At 43.2% G+C, this 17,237-nt stretch overlaps 1 protein-coding gene across 2 annotated transcripts in view; it reads right to left on the bottom strand.

Annotated features, from left to right (window-relative positions):
• Positions 1 to 17,237, bottom strand: part of MYO3A (myosin IIIA) — a 113,740-nt gene that overhangs the window by 49,993 nt on the left and 46,510 nt on the right. For both annotated transcript variants that reach the window (XM_082193738.1, XM_082193737.1), the window contains exons 7-16: positions 16,261 to 16,406; positions 14,705 to 14,770; positions 12,255 to 12,410; positions 6,561 to 6,660; positions 4,953 to 5,069; positions 4,244 to 4,348; positions 4,070 to 4,153; positions 3,351 to 3,553; positions 2,346 to 2,444; positions 2,095 to 2,209 (exon numbers count right to left, since the gene is read on the bottom strand). In XM_082193738.1, the coding sequence (XP_082049864.1) occupies positions 2,095 to 2,209; positions 2,346 to 2,444; positions 3,351 to 3,553; positions 4,070 to 4,153; positions 4,244 to 4,348; positions 4,953 to 5,069; positions 6,561 to 6,660; positions 12,255 to 12,410; positions 14,705 to 14,770; positions 16,261 to 16,406 (1,191 nt within the window). The remainder of the gene's footprint in view (positions 1 to 2,094; positions 2,210 to 2,345; positions 2,445 to 3,350; positions 3,554 to 4,069; positions 4,154 to 4,243; positions 4,349 to 4,952; positions 5,070 to 6,560; positions 6,661 to 12,254; positions 12,411 to 14,704; positions 14,771 to 16,260; positions 16,407 to 17,237) is intronic.

Here is a 17,237-nt window from a genome sequence, read left to right as displayed (position 1 = left end):
ATTTCCCCCCTTCCTGTGCACCCAGAAAAGCAGAGTGCTGTCAATGGAGAGTCAAAACCTGCTGTAGCTATAGATCAAATTCCCTCTTAAGGGAGCACAAATTAGACAAGCCAGCCTCTTCCGTTTGGAAACAGGGTACACTGAAACCTAGAAAGAAGACATTAGAGCTCATCCCACTTGTGTGTGCTTCAAGGGCTAATTTTGCCTGATGAAAAGCTTGTTGAAATTACAGTCTTTTGTACTAGCTGGTCCGAAAAAAACAAAGCTGACACTGAACACAATTTCATGGCAGTGTTCACAAATCACAGTAAGGCATTAACTATGCACAAGCAAATTGGACAGGAGTTGCTCCTCCTACTCACGCCAGGACAAAAGAAACCACAAATCCCTGGATTAGCTGCACTTATTGTTGCACGCCACCCCAAACTCTGAGCAGTGCAAGATTCCGGGTGTTCCAGATGCTTACGAAGGGTTTGTATTTCCCTTTGGGAATGAGGCACAGCAGAGACTGTGGTGTCTTTATGAAATAAGGTTTATTTACACACATATACAACCTGAGCCTTTGATGGAGGGGTTCACAGCATCAGCACCAAAAGAGGGTGTTGCTTCTCCCATAGCCACATCCTTGGATTCTAGCAGAAATCAGGCCTGGCACTCTCTCTGCCTTTCCAGACTTCTATTGCATCCAGTTTCTAGCTCATATCACTCAACTCTCTGCTTTGTCTTTCCAAATAACAGACAGCTACCCATTTGGCCTCTGGCACAGAGTCACTGAGAGCCAGTGTGGTGTAGTGGTTAAGAGCGGTAGTCTTGTAATCTGGGGAACTGGGTTCGCTTCCCCGCTCCTCCACATGCAGCTGCTGGGTGACCTTGGGCCAGTCACACTTCTCTGAAGTCTCTCAGCCCCACTCACCTCACAGAGTGTTTGTTGTGGGGGAGGAAGGGAAAGGAGAATGTTAGCCGCTTTGAGACTCCTGAAGGGGAGTGAAAGGCGGGATATCAAATCCAAACTCTTCTTCTTCTTCTTCTTCACTCTCTTTGTTCTGTTAACAAACCATACTTAGTGGGCATTACCAGGCTGGCTTGGGTATTCCAGCAATTGAATCCATGCTAGATCCAGAAATTAGAAGGAAACCTCTGACATACAGCCTATCTGTGTGCCCCCCCCAACTCATAGTAATATGAGCTAGGAATTGTAGTTTGTTTTGCTACCAAGCAACCGTGCTCCATAGCCAACTGATTATGGTTTGTTGGAGTGCAGACTCACAACTTAAAGCCACCACCAGCTGCCACCTTTGGGGAAGTACTCTAGAATGGGGTGGTCAAGCTTTTCTGGGTCAACAGCTCACTCTTTGGCTAGAAACTGAGGGCTAGAATCAGACATACAGACCCTCCTTCTCAGCTAATCCATGCAGATCAGCTGAGAAGGGGGTGTCACATATCCCCCAACATTTCTCCAGTGAAAATAGAGACATCTCATTCCCTACTGATAATTTTACTATTTATACCCCACACATCTTGCTGGGTTGCCCCAGCTACTCTGGGTGGCTTCCAACGTATATAAAAATGTAATAAAATATTAAACATTTAAAAAACTTCTCTATACATACCCTCCCACATTTCTCAAATGAAAATAGGGACATCCTACCATACCCTCCAATGTTTCTCCAGTGAAAATAGGGACATCCTATGGAAAGCAGGACATTGCAGGATCAAATCAGAAACCGGGACGGCTTCTCTAAATCAGGGACATCTCAGGAAAATAGAGACAGTCTGGTGTTATTTCCCTCTCTCTGCTCATCAAACAGCTGATCTGATGACTGGAAAGGAGGTGATTTGCATTCCCATCAGGGCAATGGGTTTCAGCCACTCTAGCCATGTGTCAAATGTATTCCCCTTCTTTTTGCCACTGCCTCCAAAATTAGTGGCATCTTGGGGGGAGAAATTAGTATGGGGGTTTAATCAGGCCCCTGAACTGGGAGTGAGACACCCACTACTCTAGAAATGATTGACATCCTTCATACGTGCTACTGTCAATCAAGACCTACTTTTCTCTCTCTAAGGTGCACAAGTTAAAATATCACTGACACTCACCTCCATCGTAAACCCAATCACCTTGAAGCACTGCTCAATCAATTCAAACTGGGATTTGTAGAAGCTATTGTTCATTAAATCTTGTACAGTTCTGAGATGTTCATTTTGTAGATACCTAGAGGGATGATGGGGACAGGGAAAAGAGTATGAGAAATTGTGAATCCACTCTACATTTCAGAAGGCTCACTCTAGCAAAGGCAACCCACATATGAATTTATCCTAAAGAATGCAATACAAATGGAATGTTATACCTGGGAGGTTTATTTTCTGGCAATTTGTAATGAGCTAGTTTTTTCTTCTCAGCCAAACCAGCATAGATGTAATAGAAAATATGAAAATTCTTCTCTCCTCTGAAATGGGAAAAAAACACACCACACACTCCAATATAGCAATTATTGAAACACAATCAACATTGAAACAGTAACGTCAAATTTCTTATTGCCTTCTACTATTATAAAATTTATTTTATTCGAAATGTTTTCCCACTGCCTTTCAGGGCAACAAGCCCTCCTAAAACAGCTTACAGTAGAATCGCAACAGTTAGCAAATGCAATAAATGGTAATAGTAATCATAGAAGTAGCTTAGCCCAACTCAGGGGAATGCGAAATCATGATTCCCAGTCCACTGTTAATGCTTAACCCAAATAAATCAATGTATTGGTCATCATAATGTTTACACAGAGCTTAGATCAGGCTTCCTCAAACTCAGCCTTCCAGATGTTTTGAAATACAATTCCCATCATCACTGACCACTGGTCCTGCTAGCTAGGGATCATGGAAATTGTGGGCCAAAAACATCTGGAGGGCCACGTTTGAGGAAGCCTGGCTTAGATGTAAAGGCCCAAGCTACATGGGCATTAGCCAACATAAAATGTAAACAACAACAACAATAATAATAATAATAATAACACAGTTCAGGTTATGCACAATGCCGTTTCAGAGGCAACATCCAAGGTGTCTGATTGGGCTAGTCCAGGCACCCTCAAACTCGGCCCTCCAGATGTTTTGGGACTACAACTCCCATCATCCCTAGCTGACAGGACCAGTGGTCAGGGATGGTGGGAACTGTAGTCCCAAAACATCTGGAGGGCTGAGTTTGCCTATGCCTGCTAGACTTTACAGTGCCTGGGCTAGGCAGATGGAGTCCCACCCCAATGACATGTAGGTTGTACCACCCTTAGAGCTTGTTTGAACCAAGCCTCCCTCTCTCTTTCCCACAGCCAGAAAAGCACCCCCTTTGTTTTCCTTTTACTTACACAGCTTGATGTATGACTCTTGATTTTTCTAGGAGGTATTCTGAAATCAGAGCACTTACAACAGTTCCACTGGAAGTGAACTTCATTTCTAGGTATTTCCCAAATCTGCTGGAATTATCATTAATAATAGTGCCTGCATTTCCAAAAGCCTCCAGCAGATTGTTGACTTGGAGAATTTTTTCTTGAAGTGTCCTGTTATTAGCCTAGATACGCATTCCAAAATAACAACGACAATAAGGAAAATGCACAGAACTTTAAAACACAAACGTAATTTTTCAGAGTAGTGATGGAATAGTACTCCTTTCCTCTGTAGGGTTGTTGGAATCCTCCTTATCTGGGGATGTTCACCATCAATAACTAGCAGAAAGTAAGGGCTAGTTCACCTATTAGTCCCTTAACTAGGGGAACATATTTATTTGAACCACTCTCCATCCTGTTGGGGATTTGATCATGTCTAAGGGTGTAAAAGGAAGATGTGGCAAAGGCTTTATTTACAAGTTGGTGGCTGAGCTGGCATGGTACAAGATGGCAGAAGGCAAAGACCAGGCATAGGCAAACTCTGGCCCTCCAGATGTTTTGAGACTACAATTCCCATCATCCCTGACCACTGGCCCTGTTAGCTAGGAGTGATGGGAATTGTAGTTCCAAAACATCTGGAGGGCCGGAGTTTGCCTGTGCCTGGCAAAGACATAAATAAAGAGGTCTAGGATATGTCTTACCCTTCCAAGGACAGTCAACTGCTGAACCAGAAGATGGGCACTTTGTGTCTTCCCTGCTCCACTTTCTCCAGATATGACAATACACTGAAGGCAAGAGTGGAAGAGCACATGCTATAACCGGCTATCTTCACAACCCAGAGAAGTATATCAAACCCGGCCCACCATTACCACTACCTGATCAGAGCTGAATGTGACCATGGACTGGTATGCGATATCAGCCACAGCAAAGATGTGAGGAGGGTTGGCAGTCCGTTTGGCCCCAATGTACAGTTTGGAATGCTGAAAAGTTAAAAGAGAAATGCTATGTACTCCTCTGTTTTAGACTATCATCTTGTGCCACTGGCCTCATGAGACTGACTGAGAAGTGATGTTGCCAAAATTTATAATTACCTGGTTCGGAATACAGTGGTACCTCGGGTTACATACGCTTCAGGTTACAGACTCCGCTAACGCAGAAATAGTGCTTCAGGTTAAGAACTTTGCTTCAGGATGAGAACAGAAATCATGCTCCAGCGGCGCGGCAGCAGCAGGAGGCCCCAATAGCTAAAGTGGTGCTTCAGGTTAAGAACGGACCTCTGGAACGAATTAAGTACTTAACCTGAGGTACCACTGTACTCATTTGCTTAGCTCTGAATGCTCAGAGGCAATATTCCACTCAGTGTTCTCTTCCAACTCAGAGTGAGAAATGAGACTTTGCACAACTTCTTCCCTTGTGACCTGTCTTTAGTTCAAGCATCGGACATCAATCACTTCTCCGACAGATCTAAGCAAACAGCTCCAGAGAGGTATTTGAAAGCTCCAGGGTCATGTGCTCAAGCCCAGTGATGTTACCAAGGGGTGGATGTGTGCAATCACTCAAAATTGCAAGATTTTATTTTCCTACCTGTGTAGCGTAAAGGTCTAAGTTTCGAAAAGGATTGACTGCAATGAGAATGTCCCCCACGTAGGTGTAGATCTGATTCTTGGCGTAGCTCTTTTGTAGTTGCTCTGTTACTGTATTCTGTTGGGGGGGGAGGGCAGAGAAGGACATGTCTATTGATGTCTGGTTTTGAAAATTTATTCAAAGGAATTGAGAACCAGGACTTTGGGGCATCTTGATACTACACAGACATCAGAAACGTTTTGGTGTCTTGAGCCATATTGCCAACATGCATAATTGTGTGTTCCCCTTACTATGTGCTCATTTACCTTCAGTTCTGTGCATCTGCATTAGTGATTAGTAGCACAAAAATGTATTAGAGCCACAGGAGACCTCCTACTATGTCACACAGTGAGTCCATCCAGTTCAGTATTGTCTGGAATGACTGGCAGCATTTCTCCAGGGTTTCTGATAAGTGACCTTCTCACTCAGCCCTACCTAGAGGTGTTGTGGGTTGAATCTGGGGCCTTTAAAGCATGCAAAGTATGTGTTCTGTCCCTGCGTTATGGCCCATCCTAACTGTGTCTGACTAATGCTCTATCTAACTTGTCAACTCTCACTGCCATTAACTTTCCAAGATTCTCCTAATCTGCTGCCTGAGATCTATTTAAAATTAAATGGTGACACCAAGGATTGAACCTGGAACCTTTGGTGTGCGAGGAGTGTACTCTACCACTGAGCTATGGCTCCTTCTACAGAGTCTACTCACTCTCATATAGAATACGCATTTGAGGATCTCTATCATTTCCTCAGTTGCCTTATTTTGTCATTTGCCCCAAGTAAGAAGTAACAGATTGACTCTAATCTAATTTAGCCACTTCAGGTAACATTATGTAGGAGACCCTAACATATCAGGCCACAGTTTGTGGATATACAGCACTTGTGTTGGCCTTGTGTTGCCCATGATTTTACCTTCAATCTCATCATCCACCATGTTTTTATACCTGCCTTGCAAAATTCACACAAGACCGGAGAGGAGAGGAGAATTTTGCTACTTCTTTCTCTCATTAGCTACACACGCTATCACATTTAATGACTTTTGCCTTTTGGCAAAAAAAAAACCAACTTCTTAGCATATGGCTCATCATAGTGCAAATAAATGTTTGGATGAGAACCTAACACCTCAGATTAATTGCATCCATTAGTTCAGCTCCTGTGCCATTAATTGGCTAATGTTGGCAAAGCTGTTTCAAAAGTATAAAACACTCTAGAAATCGACTAATAATGACGAACCACTGGCTTGGTGAGTATCAAAATCAGAGGCTAACAGCATTTCCAGGTGGTAGGATTGATTCTTTAAGGCTCTCCAAATGTTGTTGTACTCCAGATCCTATTAACCCCAACCAGCATGCCCAATGGTCAGGAACATCGGGAACTATAGCCCAATAACACCTGGTCCTATAGTCCACTGACCCCCAGGAGGGAAATACAACCCCATCCAGAAATTTAAACCACAGATTGTCCTATCACAGAAGACTATTACCCAGGGTGGGTGCCTGTTATCAGCATGCAGCTTTCCCAATCTACAAAATCCCCTAGCATTTTTTTCTTTATAAAAAAAAAATGTCTTACCTCATCTAGTACTTCCAAGGTTGCCAGATCATCTACATCTTCCTGGTTGGTAACTGGAGACCTACTGTAATTCCCTTTCTTAGTATGAATACGCTCAAATCTGTTCAAGAAAACAATAACATGGAAGGATGCTTCTACTTGCAAAGAAAAATGCAGGAAGAACAGTTGTGACATTAGCAATGACCCTGTTCACACCTTCTACTCATGTTTAGAACCAACCCAATGAGTTGAGGGGAATAGGGGTAATGTTGCTAAGCTTTGTCCCCATCGCCATCTCTCTTTACAGGCTGAAGGGTGTGAAACAGGGGCTCTACTGAAGAAGAGGAAGAGTTTGGATTTGATATCCCGCTTTATCACTACCTGAAGGAGTCTCAAAGCAGCTAACATTCTCCTTTCCCTTCCTCCCCCACAACAAACACTCTGTGAGGTGAGTGGGGCTGAGAGACTTCAGAGAAGTGTGACTAGCCCAAGGTCACCCAGCAGCTGCATGTGGAGGAGCGGGGATGCGAACCCGGTTCACCAGATTACGAGTCTACTGCTCTTAACCACTACACCAAACTGGCTCTCCTGTATTTGTCAAGACTCTTTTTGCCATTCAAATCCCTGATCTTCCACCATAGGAAGCTCTCTACTTCAGATGCTTCCTCTCTAACTTGAGGAGGGTGACAGTAATGGTGACAGTGGGCGGAGCTTATGCACACCATACATTTAAAGCACATTCAAAGCATCTCTGACCCTGAAATACTCCTAGGAATTATAGTTTACCCTTCACAGAGCCACAATTCCCAGCATGTGCACACACATCTTCCCCTGGCCCTGACCTTGGATTCCCAGAACAAGATCTTATGCACATTCTCACAAAGAACACGAGAAAAGCTCAAAGGTGACATGAGCTGCGGGCACAAAAACATCTTTTGATAACGCCCTGCTGTTCAAATGAAAGGTCATGGTACGTTACATGTACATCTTAAGGAACTGAAGGCGGGGGAAAGTATTATGATGAGGATGCAGGCATTTCAATATGGGCAAGTGATGTTTGGCTTTCACACAAATCTGTAATTTCTGAATCCATTTGCTCAGCAACGCTGTACATGAAGGTCATCTCCTTTCCAACGCCTGTCCTGTCAGCAGGGTGACTTTGATCAAGCAGCTGCCCACAAACGATAGATGCAGGAAGTGACAGCTTATCTTTCCCATTCTATTCTATTCCCCTCCCCCCACATCAGGAAAGGATGTAGACCTTGAGTCAACTTGTCATTTCCCATTCCTAGTGTCAACCATTACATACTGTGATTTTTTTTATTATTAAAAAAAATGGAACCATGCTGGCAAATACATAGAAGTGTTGCTAGAATAATTGCCAATGTGGTATATATCACATTCAGCCCACAGGGTTTAGCAATGGCTGTAGCTGGGGAGAAACATAAATAAGCCAAGACGCAAGGGGAATCTTCTGTTCCTCCTCTTGCATTTTCCTTCTACCTGGGCTTTCCTCTAAGAACGCCAATTTGATTCCACCTGCTTCACGTTCACTGATGCTGCTCATATATTCAGCTTTGTAGCACAGTTTCAGAGGGAGTTATTCCTTACTGATTCTTTTATGACTAGCTTTAGAAACCAGCTTCATCATGCAATGTGTACAGAAGAGACAGATATAAGAACCCAATGTTTTGCCTGCTCTAATGTGAAAGGGCACAGATCCCTCGAGGGGTGTGAATGATGCCGCTTCTCTTCATTTGCCCCCAAAGAGTTGATAAAAATAATTCTCCCATCTGACGTTGGCGGATGGATTTCCAACCTCCCCCCATTCCTGCTCACGGGCACTGTAAACAAAAATATCACTCGTTTCCCCATCTTAATCTGTGGATTTTTATTCTTTGTGTTTGCCACAGACGGTCTGTTCTATAGGCACTTCCAAAGACCTGACAGGTTGATTCATCAAGGCTGTATCGACAACAGAATGACTCAAGACAGTTATTGTTTCTGCTCAGTTTCTCTCCTCCCTGCCACCACCCCCACTTCATCCCTGCCTTTCAATCAAAGCAGAACGAGGCCACTGGAGCTCTTTCAGTTTCAATTGTCAAAATGAATAAAAGTGATCTTTGATGGCTCCAAAAATAGCTTGGAAAATGCCAAATCCTTGGCAATTTGTTGCCATTTGTAAAGTAATTAGGCTGACATTTATCCCATCGGATCCCAGGGCAGTGTGCAAAAGACAAAAACCAAACAACAGTATGATGCTTAACTGTGGGTGGTGTTCACCATGGTTTATTGCTTTTAGAAGTGAAACGATGGCAGTCAGAGTAATCTAAGGCATAGTTTAACTGTGACATAGGTTGCCAACATCCACGGTTAAGCATCATACTGTTTTGCTTTGATCATTTGCACACACACTGCCCTGGGATCCTACAAGAGGCATAGCAATCTCAAAGTCGTCTTCTTCCTCCTACTCCAGTGGTGACTGAAATCTTGGTATAAGCCCACCCAAATCATTGGGCAGGTGTGGATACAACTACCTACATCTCTTTCATATGGACACATTGTGGGATGATGCAGAATCCATTTGCAACAAGCTTTTATTTTCAGAATGAAACCTGGTCCTCAATAAGCACTTTTTGTGGGAGCTTTGGGGGGGGATATGCAGCAGATCTAGATGGTATGTGGACTACATAGAAAAAGCAAGCACTCAGCCTCCATTGATTCTGGAATAAAAAGTCACATGTACACAGTAGTCTTCTCTCAACACATATTTCCCAACATCTATCTGTCACACCCAGCTCCTTTAACACATCAACAAGCAACATGCTTTCTAGATCTTTTCTCTAAAGTTCTCCCTGTAAATCCTTTCCAAATGCTTGCAGGGCTGGTTATGTGTGTGTGAAAAATCTTTTGTACTGAAACCTAATTGGATCAGCTACAAAAACAACAACAAAAAACCCCAAAGCAGAAGCATCACTACAATCCTTCTTGGACTGGCAAACACAAAATGGGCAGATGAGACAACAGAAGACAAGCTGATCTTGCCGGATAATGCTTGATGGAATAACCTCCTTGTTTGAGTGTCACTTTTAGTCATCTAATTGCTATGCACTGGAGCATGTTAGGATGAGCAAGGCTGCTTTATATGGGTGAACTGTGGAGGAGGAGTGGGGGGAAAGAGTGTTGTAAAAGCTGAGGGTAGCCTTTTGCAAACATGCTGAAAGTGTCAGAAGATCGCTGATTGTGAACACTGATTTGAATGTGATCAAGGAACATCCCATGGATTATTATGACCTCAAATCAAATACAGGAGAGGGGTGAAGTCAAAATGAAATCTGATTCCATGCTCTGGAACAGTCTCGGACCACAATAAGTGCACTTTAAAAGTGAGTGGACCACACAAAACACCTTAGAGTAGGGCTGCCATTTCCCCAGACATTACTGGGATTTCAAAGGTGGAATTAATGTCCGGGGGAATTTCTGAAAAATCGGGGGTTTTCTGGCAACTTTGGGGCTCAACAACTTTGGGATTTGTCTGGGAGGGGGGGGGAAACCTCAGAAGCTTTCAGGGTGTCCTGGTTTTCACTTTTTGAAATATGGCAACTGTACCTTAGAGGTAGATATGAGCTTGACACTCAGGAATCAAAGGTCACAGAAATCACCTCTCAAGGGTTGGTTGGTTGTAGCATTGGATATCAAGTAGCAGAGAGCCAATGTCTTCAGAATAATTGGGGAAGGTGCAGGTTTTAGCCCTTATGGCTCTGATGTTAGTCTTCAAAATGTGCAAAATCTGGTTGAGTTCTAGGAGTCTCTTAACCCCCCCCCCCCACACACACACAACTCTGCGAGGAAGGCTAGGCTAAGAGGCAGTGACTGGCCCAAGATCACCTAGTGAACTTCATGGCTGAGTTCTGAACCCTGGTCTCCTGGGTCCTAGTCTGACACTCTAACTACTATCACACCACAATGGCTCTCATTTTGGGCTTTCATTTTGGGCACCTATACCTTTGCATTTCATTCAGTGCAGTTTGCATTCAAAATACACATTCAGTCTTTACTACTTGCATGTTTTTTAAAGGGACAAGTGACCACTTTATCTGAACTGGAATGCTGTAGGAGGAGAAAATGAAGGAAATGCTGCCATGAAGTTATTGGCTAGCTGGCTTGTCAGTCAGAACTGGGGCAGAAGGTAGCTGCTTGGAGGAGGGACCTTGAAGTGCATGATTTGCAGGCAAAAGATCCCTGGTTCAGTCCTTTATATTCTCCATGTGGGACTAGAAAAAAACCCCACTTAAAACCTTCACATCAAGAGCTAGATAGAAGATGGATAATACTGATGGACCAATGGTTTGACTCCACACAAGCCAGCCTCGCCTCACATGATCAAACTGAGAAGAGGAGGGAAGATTATTTTGATTATCCCCAGTTTTGTCACTGGCAACATTAAATAGCAACACTTAAGCAACTGTGTTCTACACAGTGTTCACAATTTAAGTATTTAGATTTGCAGCTTGCATCAACTCATACATCTAATTTGATTTCTTGGCTTTGAAGTTCAGGCTCTCTCCTTAGTACCATGCACTGAATTTGTTCTTGGTCATTGGGACTTTATTCCTGCAAGAGCTTGTCGCTTCTTGGTTAAAAGAGTTTTTCAAAATGCTAAGGGTAATTATATTCATTTGCAGGGGGGCGGGGGGGGGGCAGTGCATCCTTATAAGATAAATTGCAGACTATAAAAAGAACAAAATAAATCCTCAGATCTCACTGGAAGATTGCAAAAACAAAACAAAACACAAACCAAAAAACATTAAGCCACCAAAAATATCAATAAGAAGAAATGCAACTGATCTTAATCAGATTTCTCTATACAACTCATTTGATGTGGGAAAAGGGAGACATTAACAATTGAGACTGTTAAAATAGCACCGGCTTTTATGTTCTATGTGCTATTTGATCCCCTTCGAAAAAACCTATTATCTGTTACCTTGAAGCAGAGTAGAAATATATCAATATTCACCAATGACTAAGTCTCACATTCAGAACATTACTTTGATGAACTTGTTTCAGAATTTCTGAAACAGAGCCAAAACACTTTGGGCAATTTCATACAAGGCTCGAAGATTATGAATGCTTCATAATGCATAATTACTTTGCTAAATACTGTTGGAACAAGGATGAAAATATCCCCGTCGAAAAGTGGCATTATTTCTGGCAACACATTTTCTTCCCTTTGCACGTGAAGGAAATGTTTTGCCAGAAATAATGCAACTCCATAGAGGGGGATATTTTGGCCACAGTTATTCATGTGGAAGAGCTTCAGTGGCCTCAAACCTGTGAGAACAGTTAACAGACGTCACAAAGAGTGTATTCCACAGCTGAGCAGATATGTATGGTGGACCACTAAGGATTGCCTGACTGGGATTGTAAGAGCAGGGGTTCCCAACACCTAGCAAACAGCCACACGTGAGCAGTGGGTTGTATTCAGTTTGGTTATGTCACATATTATGCTTATCTAATATTACATAATCTGTTCAAGTCTTAGTTCAAATTCCAGCTTCCTCACTGGTTTACAGAGATGCTTGCTACTTAAGCAGGTTGCATTCATAAAAATGAGGAAGATGCCTAAAATAAAAATTTGAAGAATAATTTAAATAAATGGTCTTCAGGACCACATTTTGTTACATGCAGACAGACACTCGCCCCCCAAAAAAGTACCTTGCTTTTTCTGTGATTCCCATTTGCTGGTGAACATCAATGAATTCCATCAGCTGCATCTGCAAGACAGTCTCTTTGCCCTCCACTTGCTTCACAAAGTCATGCTGCAGCAGGTCAGACACTGTTGGGCGTTTCTCATAATCTTTGGTCAAACACCTGCACCATTGGAAAAAGCACAGCTTTTAGGAAATGCGGTTATGTAATAAAAAGACAGGCGGTAGCAGAGAACTAGGGAGGAAGCCTGATTTCAAGCAGTGGGGCATGGAAGAGTCCTGTGGGTGTAGTGACCTCCCCTATGGGAGCGGGTGGCACTGTGGTCTAAACCACTGAGCCTCTTGGGTTTGCTGATCAGAAGGTCAGCGGTTCGAATCTGCATGACGGGGTGAGCTCCCATTGCTCTGTACCAGCTCCTGCCAACCTAGCTGTTCGAAAGCATGCCAGTACAAGTAGATAAATAGGTACCACTGTGGCAGGAAGGTAAATGGCATTTCCATGTGCTCTGGTTTCCGTCATGGTGTTCCGTTATGCCAGAAGCGGTTTAGCCATGCTGGCCACATGACTCAGAAAGCTGTCTGTGGACAAACACCGGCTCCCTTGGCCTGAAAAGCGAAATGAGCACCGCATCCCATAGTCGCCTTTGACTGGACTCAATCTTTGAGGGGTCCTTTACCTTTACCTTTAGTGACCTCCCCTCCTGGCAGCACCATGTTCACCAGCATGGGAACATGGCAGGGTGAGGGGCAGAGGAGCTGTGGCTTAGTGATGTTGACTCCAGGCAGCTTTTCATCTTCAGCTCCCCTTTTAATTGGTGCTTTTATAATGTTGCTGGATTTTTGTGTTTCTTGTCTGTTTTAATCTTGCTATAGGTTTGTGGGGTGGTCAGTCTGGATAATACTCATGGGTGTCCCTTACAAACTTGTGATCCAGTGTAGTGGAAGGTAAAATGTATATGAGGAAACCAGCAAGATTTGTTGAGGTGACAGCCACCTCCATCCTATGATCAGGTTGCGCATACATTTGAATGAAACCACCCTAAAGACACAATACAGTCATACCTTGGTTTTCAAACTTAATCCATTCCGGGAGTCTGATTGACTCCCTAAACCATTCAGAAACCAAGGCGCAGCTTCCAATTGGCTGCAGGAGCTTCCTGTACTTAATTGGAAGCCACATCGGACATCCAGCTTCTGAAAAACGTTCAAAAACTGGAACACTTACTTCCGGCTTGTCGGCGTTTGGGAGCACAAACGTCCGAGTACCAAGGCGTTCAAGAACCAAGGTATGGTTGTAGTCTCCGCTAACCTACATTCCAAGGAAACAAAATTTTGGGCAAGCGCAGGCACCCCTGAGTCTCTTGCCATTCAGAAATTGGAGTGCACACAACAATATTGCTCTCCTTTTGTACAATGCTCAGAGAGCAATATTCATAAGTTCAATGGGCAAACAAACATACTTTTTTTTTTTTAAAGGAGGAATATGTTACTGGAATAACATGATTTACCTAGTACCTGTCTCCTCATGCCCTTTTTCGGCAGTTTCTAGGTGTGAGCTTTGTATTCTCTCTGTCACATCCACAACAGAAGTTTGCTAAGGGTGCTGACCTCACAGAGCTACAATTGCCAGCTCTCTTAACAAACTATAATTTCCAGGATTCACCATGATGGTTAGGAGTGCTTTAAGGTGGACGTGACCCCCCAAAAGGTGGTGTAACCCACCAATTCCCTGGGGATTAGTCTCTAGCCAAGTAGAGCCCTTCCTAGAGATGGGATAGAGTCTGGGAACTTTGGGATGCAAAGCATGTTTTTTACCACAGAGCTACAGCCCCATCTCAGATCTTTGCCTCTACCGATGGTGAAGCCACTGTTATGGCTCTAAAGAGCATTATGTACTCCCAGATATAGTAAAAACAAGAGCATGGTCTGAGGGCCCAAGATGGAGCCACCTTGCTAATGTAAATCAGGTCTATGTCTTCCTCGGTAGGAGACCACCTATGAAGCCCATTATGGAACCTCTGTGATGTCTTCAGTTTCATGATGGACGAAAGGTGGGATATAAACGCCCTAAATAAAAATAATAAAGAATGAAACCTATGCTACAAAGACATTGCTTTAAAATTCATAGTTTCCGTATATTGGAAATTGCTCTGCATTTTCTGAATAGTAGATCCTGTGTAAAAATTACTATGGTTTGCCTAAGCATTAATGGCGCAGCAGCAATAAAATTGCTAGTCCATTTGCAAAGCTAAGCAGGGTCCTACCTGGTTTCAAATTGGATGGGGAACTGTATTGCAGGGGATTGAATTAGATGACCCTCATGGATCCTTCCAACTCTATGGCTATCTGAATATTTTGGATGCTATCTGAATACTGTAAATGTCGCTAGATTGTTTTTAACTGCATGGTGCTCCTTTATGCATTGATTTATTTTTAAATGGCTCCATTGTCACTCACTTGCTGATAAAGTCATTGAATTCAGATGACCATATCTCTGGCTGCCGCAATGTAGGAGGCGGATTTCTGTGGAAGATGACATTAAAATAGGTTTACATGTAGAATTACAATAAGCTCGAATAAATTTTCAACCAAATAGAGTGAGAGAAGTCAAGCTGAGTAATGGATTTCTGGAAGAGTCATTAAAAAATACACAGATTTCCTCTAGCTTAAAAGGAGTATTGTTTAGAAAAGTATAATGCACCACTGATTGTCGTAATGTTATAAGTCTTTGGAAAAGGGGGATTTAAAATCTCTATCAAATAAATCAAGAACTGCAGTAATTTTCTAGCATTCAAACAAAATGATACAACTAATGACCTATTCATCATTATATATGTGTCGTGGCAAGTCCCCTGCAGTCCTAAAGGCTTTACAATTCTTTGGTTTGCTAACACTGTCATGAAATTCAGTTGGATTAAATATCCTCTTGGAGTTCACTCCAGCCAATGACAAGAGGCTGAAATGGTTGAACAAGTTAATTTTGTTAAGGAAATGGGTCTGTTAAGTGTCTTCTTTGTTATGTAAGCCAGGGCCAGAGTGTTGCCACAGAAACTAAATGGTTGGAGACAATTCTGGAAGGTGAACAAAAGAGTCCATGTGTTTTCTATCATCCTCCCCTGGCTGGAGTGATGCTATCATAGTGTCTATATGTGTTTGAGAGAGAACAACAGACTTGCAGTCATGGAACTGGGTCTGAAAGAGACACAGAGAGGCTGATCTGCTCTCTGTGAGAATCCAGTGTTATAGCACAGGGTGGGGTGGGGGGCACAGAGAAGCTTAATGGGGAAGTGGGATCTGTTGGAGAGTTGATGCTGTGAATCTTTGATCTTATGATCAGCCTGAATATATGTGTAAATAAAATCACAAAAATGTCGTAAGACTCCGGTGACGTTCATTCCTAGGAAACCAACTCAGGGTACATACAGGGACTCTGTGAAACCTCTCATTAATGGGGGTACACATAAAAAAAAAATTGTCAGGATTACTTCTAATTCCATTAGGATCATAATCCACCTATTGGTCAATTGCATGACCCATGAAGAATTCTTTAACATCTAAGAAACAGGTACATATCTGGCATCACCACATGGGCCTACCTCTGCTAGGCCAGATGTATATGGACTTCAACTCCCATCATCCCTGATTAGTAGCCATGTTGGTCCTACCACATTGGCTGCTGCTAGTTTAAATGGTTGAAATGGCACCCAGCACTATATTTACGCATATATCTACTTGCTGCCAAAGTAAGTATTTATTCATGCCTTCCCAAAACAGGTTAAGTTCTAGAGTCTAACATCTCTTAGCTAGAAAGTTCCATGCAGGACCCACTGAGCTCAGTTTCCCCCCTCCAATTAAAATTGAGGGAAGAAGTAGACAACGCTACCATAAGAGACTGCCATTGTGTGGATGAAATCACTGAATACATTTTACAGAACTGTTATTCCTCCCCCCACCCCCACCCCATTGTGGTCAGGTAGCCTGCCCAATGAAATATACGTGCAATAAGACGATACCTTGGTATTTTGAACAGAGCTCTCATAGGATGCAAATCAGCCAGTGGTGGATCTCCATCGCCTAACTCTATAGCGGTGATCCCAAGTGACCAGGCGTCACATCTGGCATCATAAGAACTATCCAGCTGCTGCTCACATGCAATTACCTGTTAAGATATAAAATTAAATAACAGCTTCTGAACTGGAGGTGCTGCCAGACAGGAATTTCACAACCATCTTGCTTGCATCTGAAACACGTTCCTAAGCCTTTTCAGCAGAGCTATGAGAACAGGCCATAATTACAGGCTTTTTGCCCTATGATGTGGACATATTCTAAGGAGGCAAGTATTTAAGCTGCTTTTTGGCTTTCCACACTGCCTGCCAGAGAATGACAGTTGTGAGACCAAAGCACCTCAAACCGTGACTCTTGTATGGCAATAATACGCAGAGGGTGGAGGGAAGTGCTTATCCATGTTTCCGCAGCTGTCGCCGTGGCAACAAAATGTCTGCCTCAGCAACTAGCTTAGCCTCCCCTTTAAAAAGGGAATTGAATATTACTTCCTTCTAGGATGGATTAGTAAAATCCAGGACCAGGTGAAGTCCTTGATACTGGGTCCAAAAACAACTACTGCCTTGAACTACAGATGTAGCAAATAACTGAGGAGGTCTTAGCAAGGCACTGACCTCATAAGCTTTGGAGTGGCAAAATGGCCTCTTCATCACGTTCGAAGGATGAGGCGCAATCAGGCTTATTCCATAAAAGTTACCTCTGCCTGGGCAGGTTTCTGGGTCCTTGTTCTACACTAGGCCTAAACAACTTCAGAATCTCTAGATGAAATACAGTGGTACCTCGGGTTACATATGCTTCAGGTTACATACGCTTCAGGTTACAGACTCCGCTAACCCAGAAATATTACCTCAGGTTAAGAACTTTGCTTCAGGATGAGAACAGAAATCGTGCTCCAGCGGTGTGGCGGCAGCAGGAGGCCCCATTAGCT

This window comes from Podarcis vaucheri (genome assembly GCF_965113315.1).
Source record: "Podarcis vaucheri genome assembly, chromosome: 12".
NCBI classification, from domain to species: domain Eukaryota; kingdom Metazoa; phylum Chordata; class Lepidosauria; order Squamata; family Lacertidae; genus Podarcis; species Podarcis vaucheri.
This window is presented reverse-complemented; position numbering and strand designations above follow the sequence as displayed.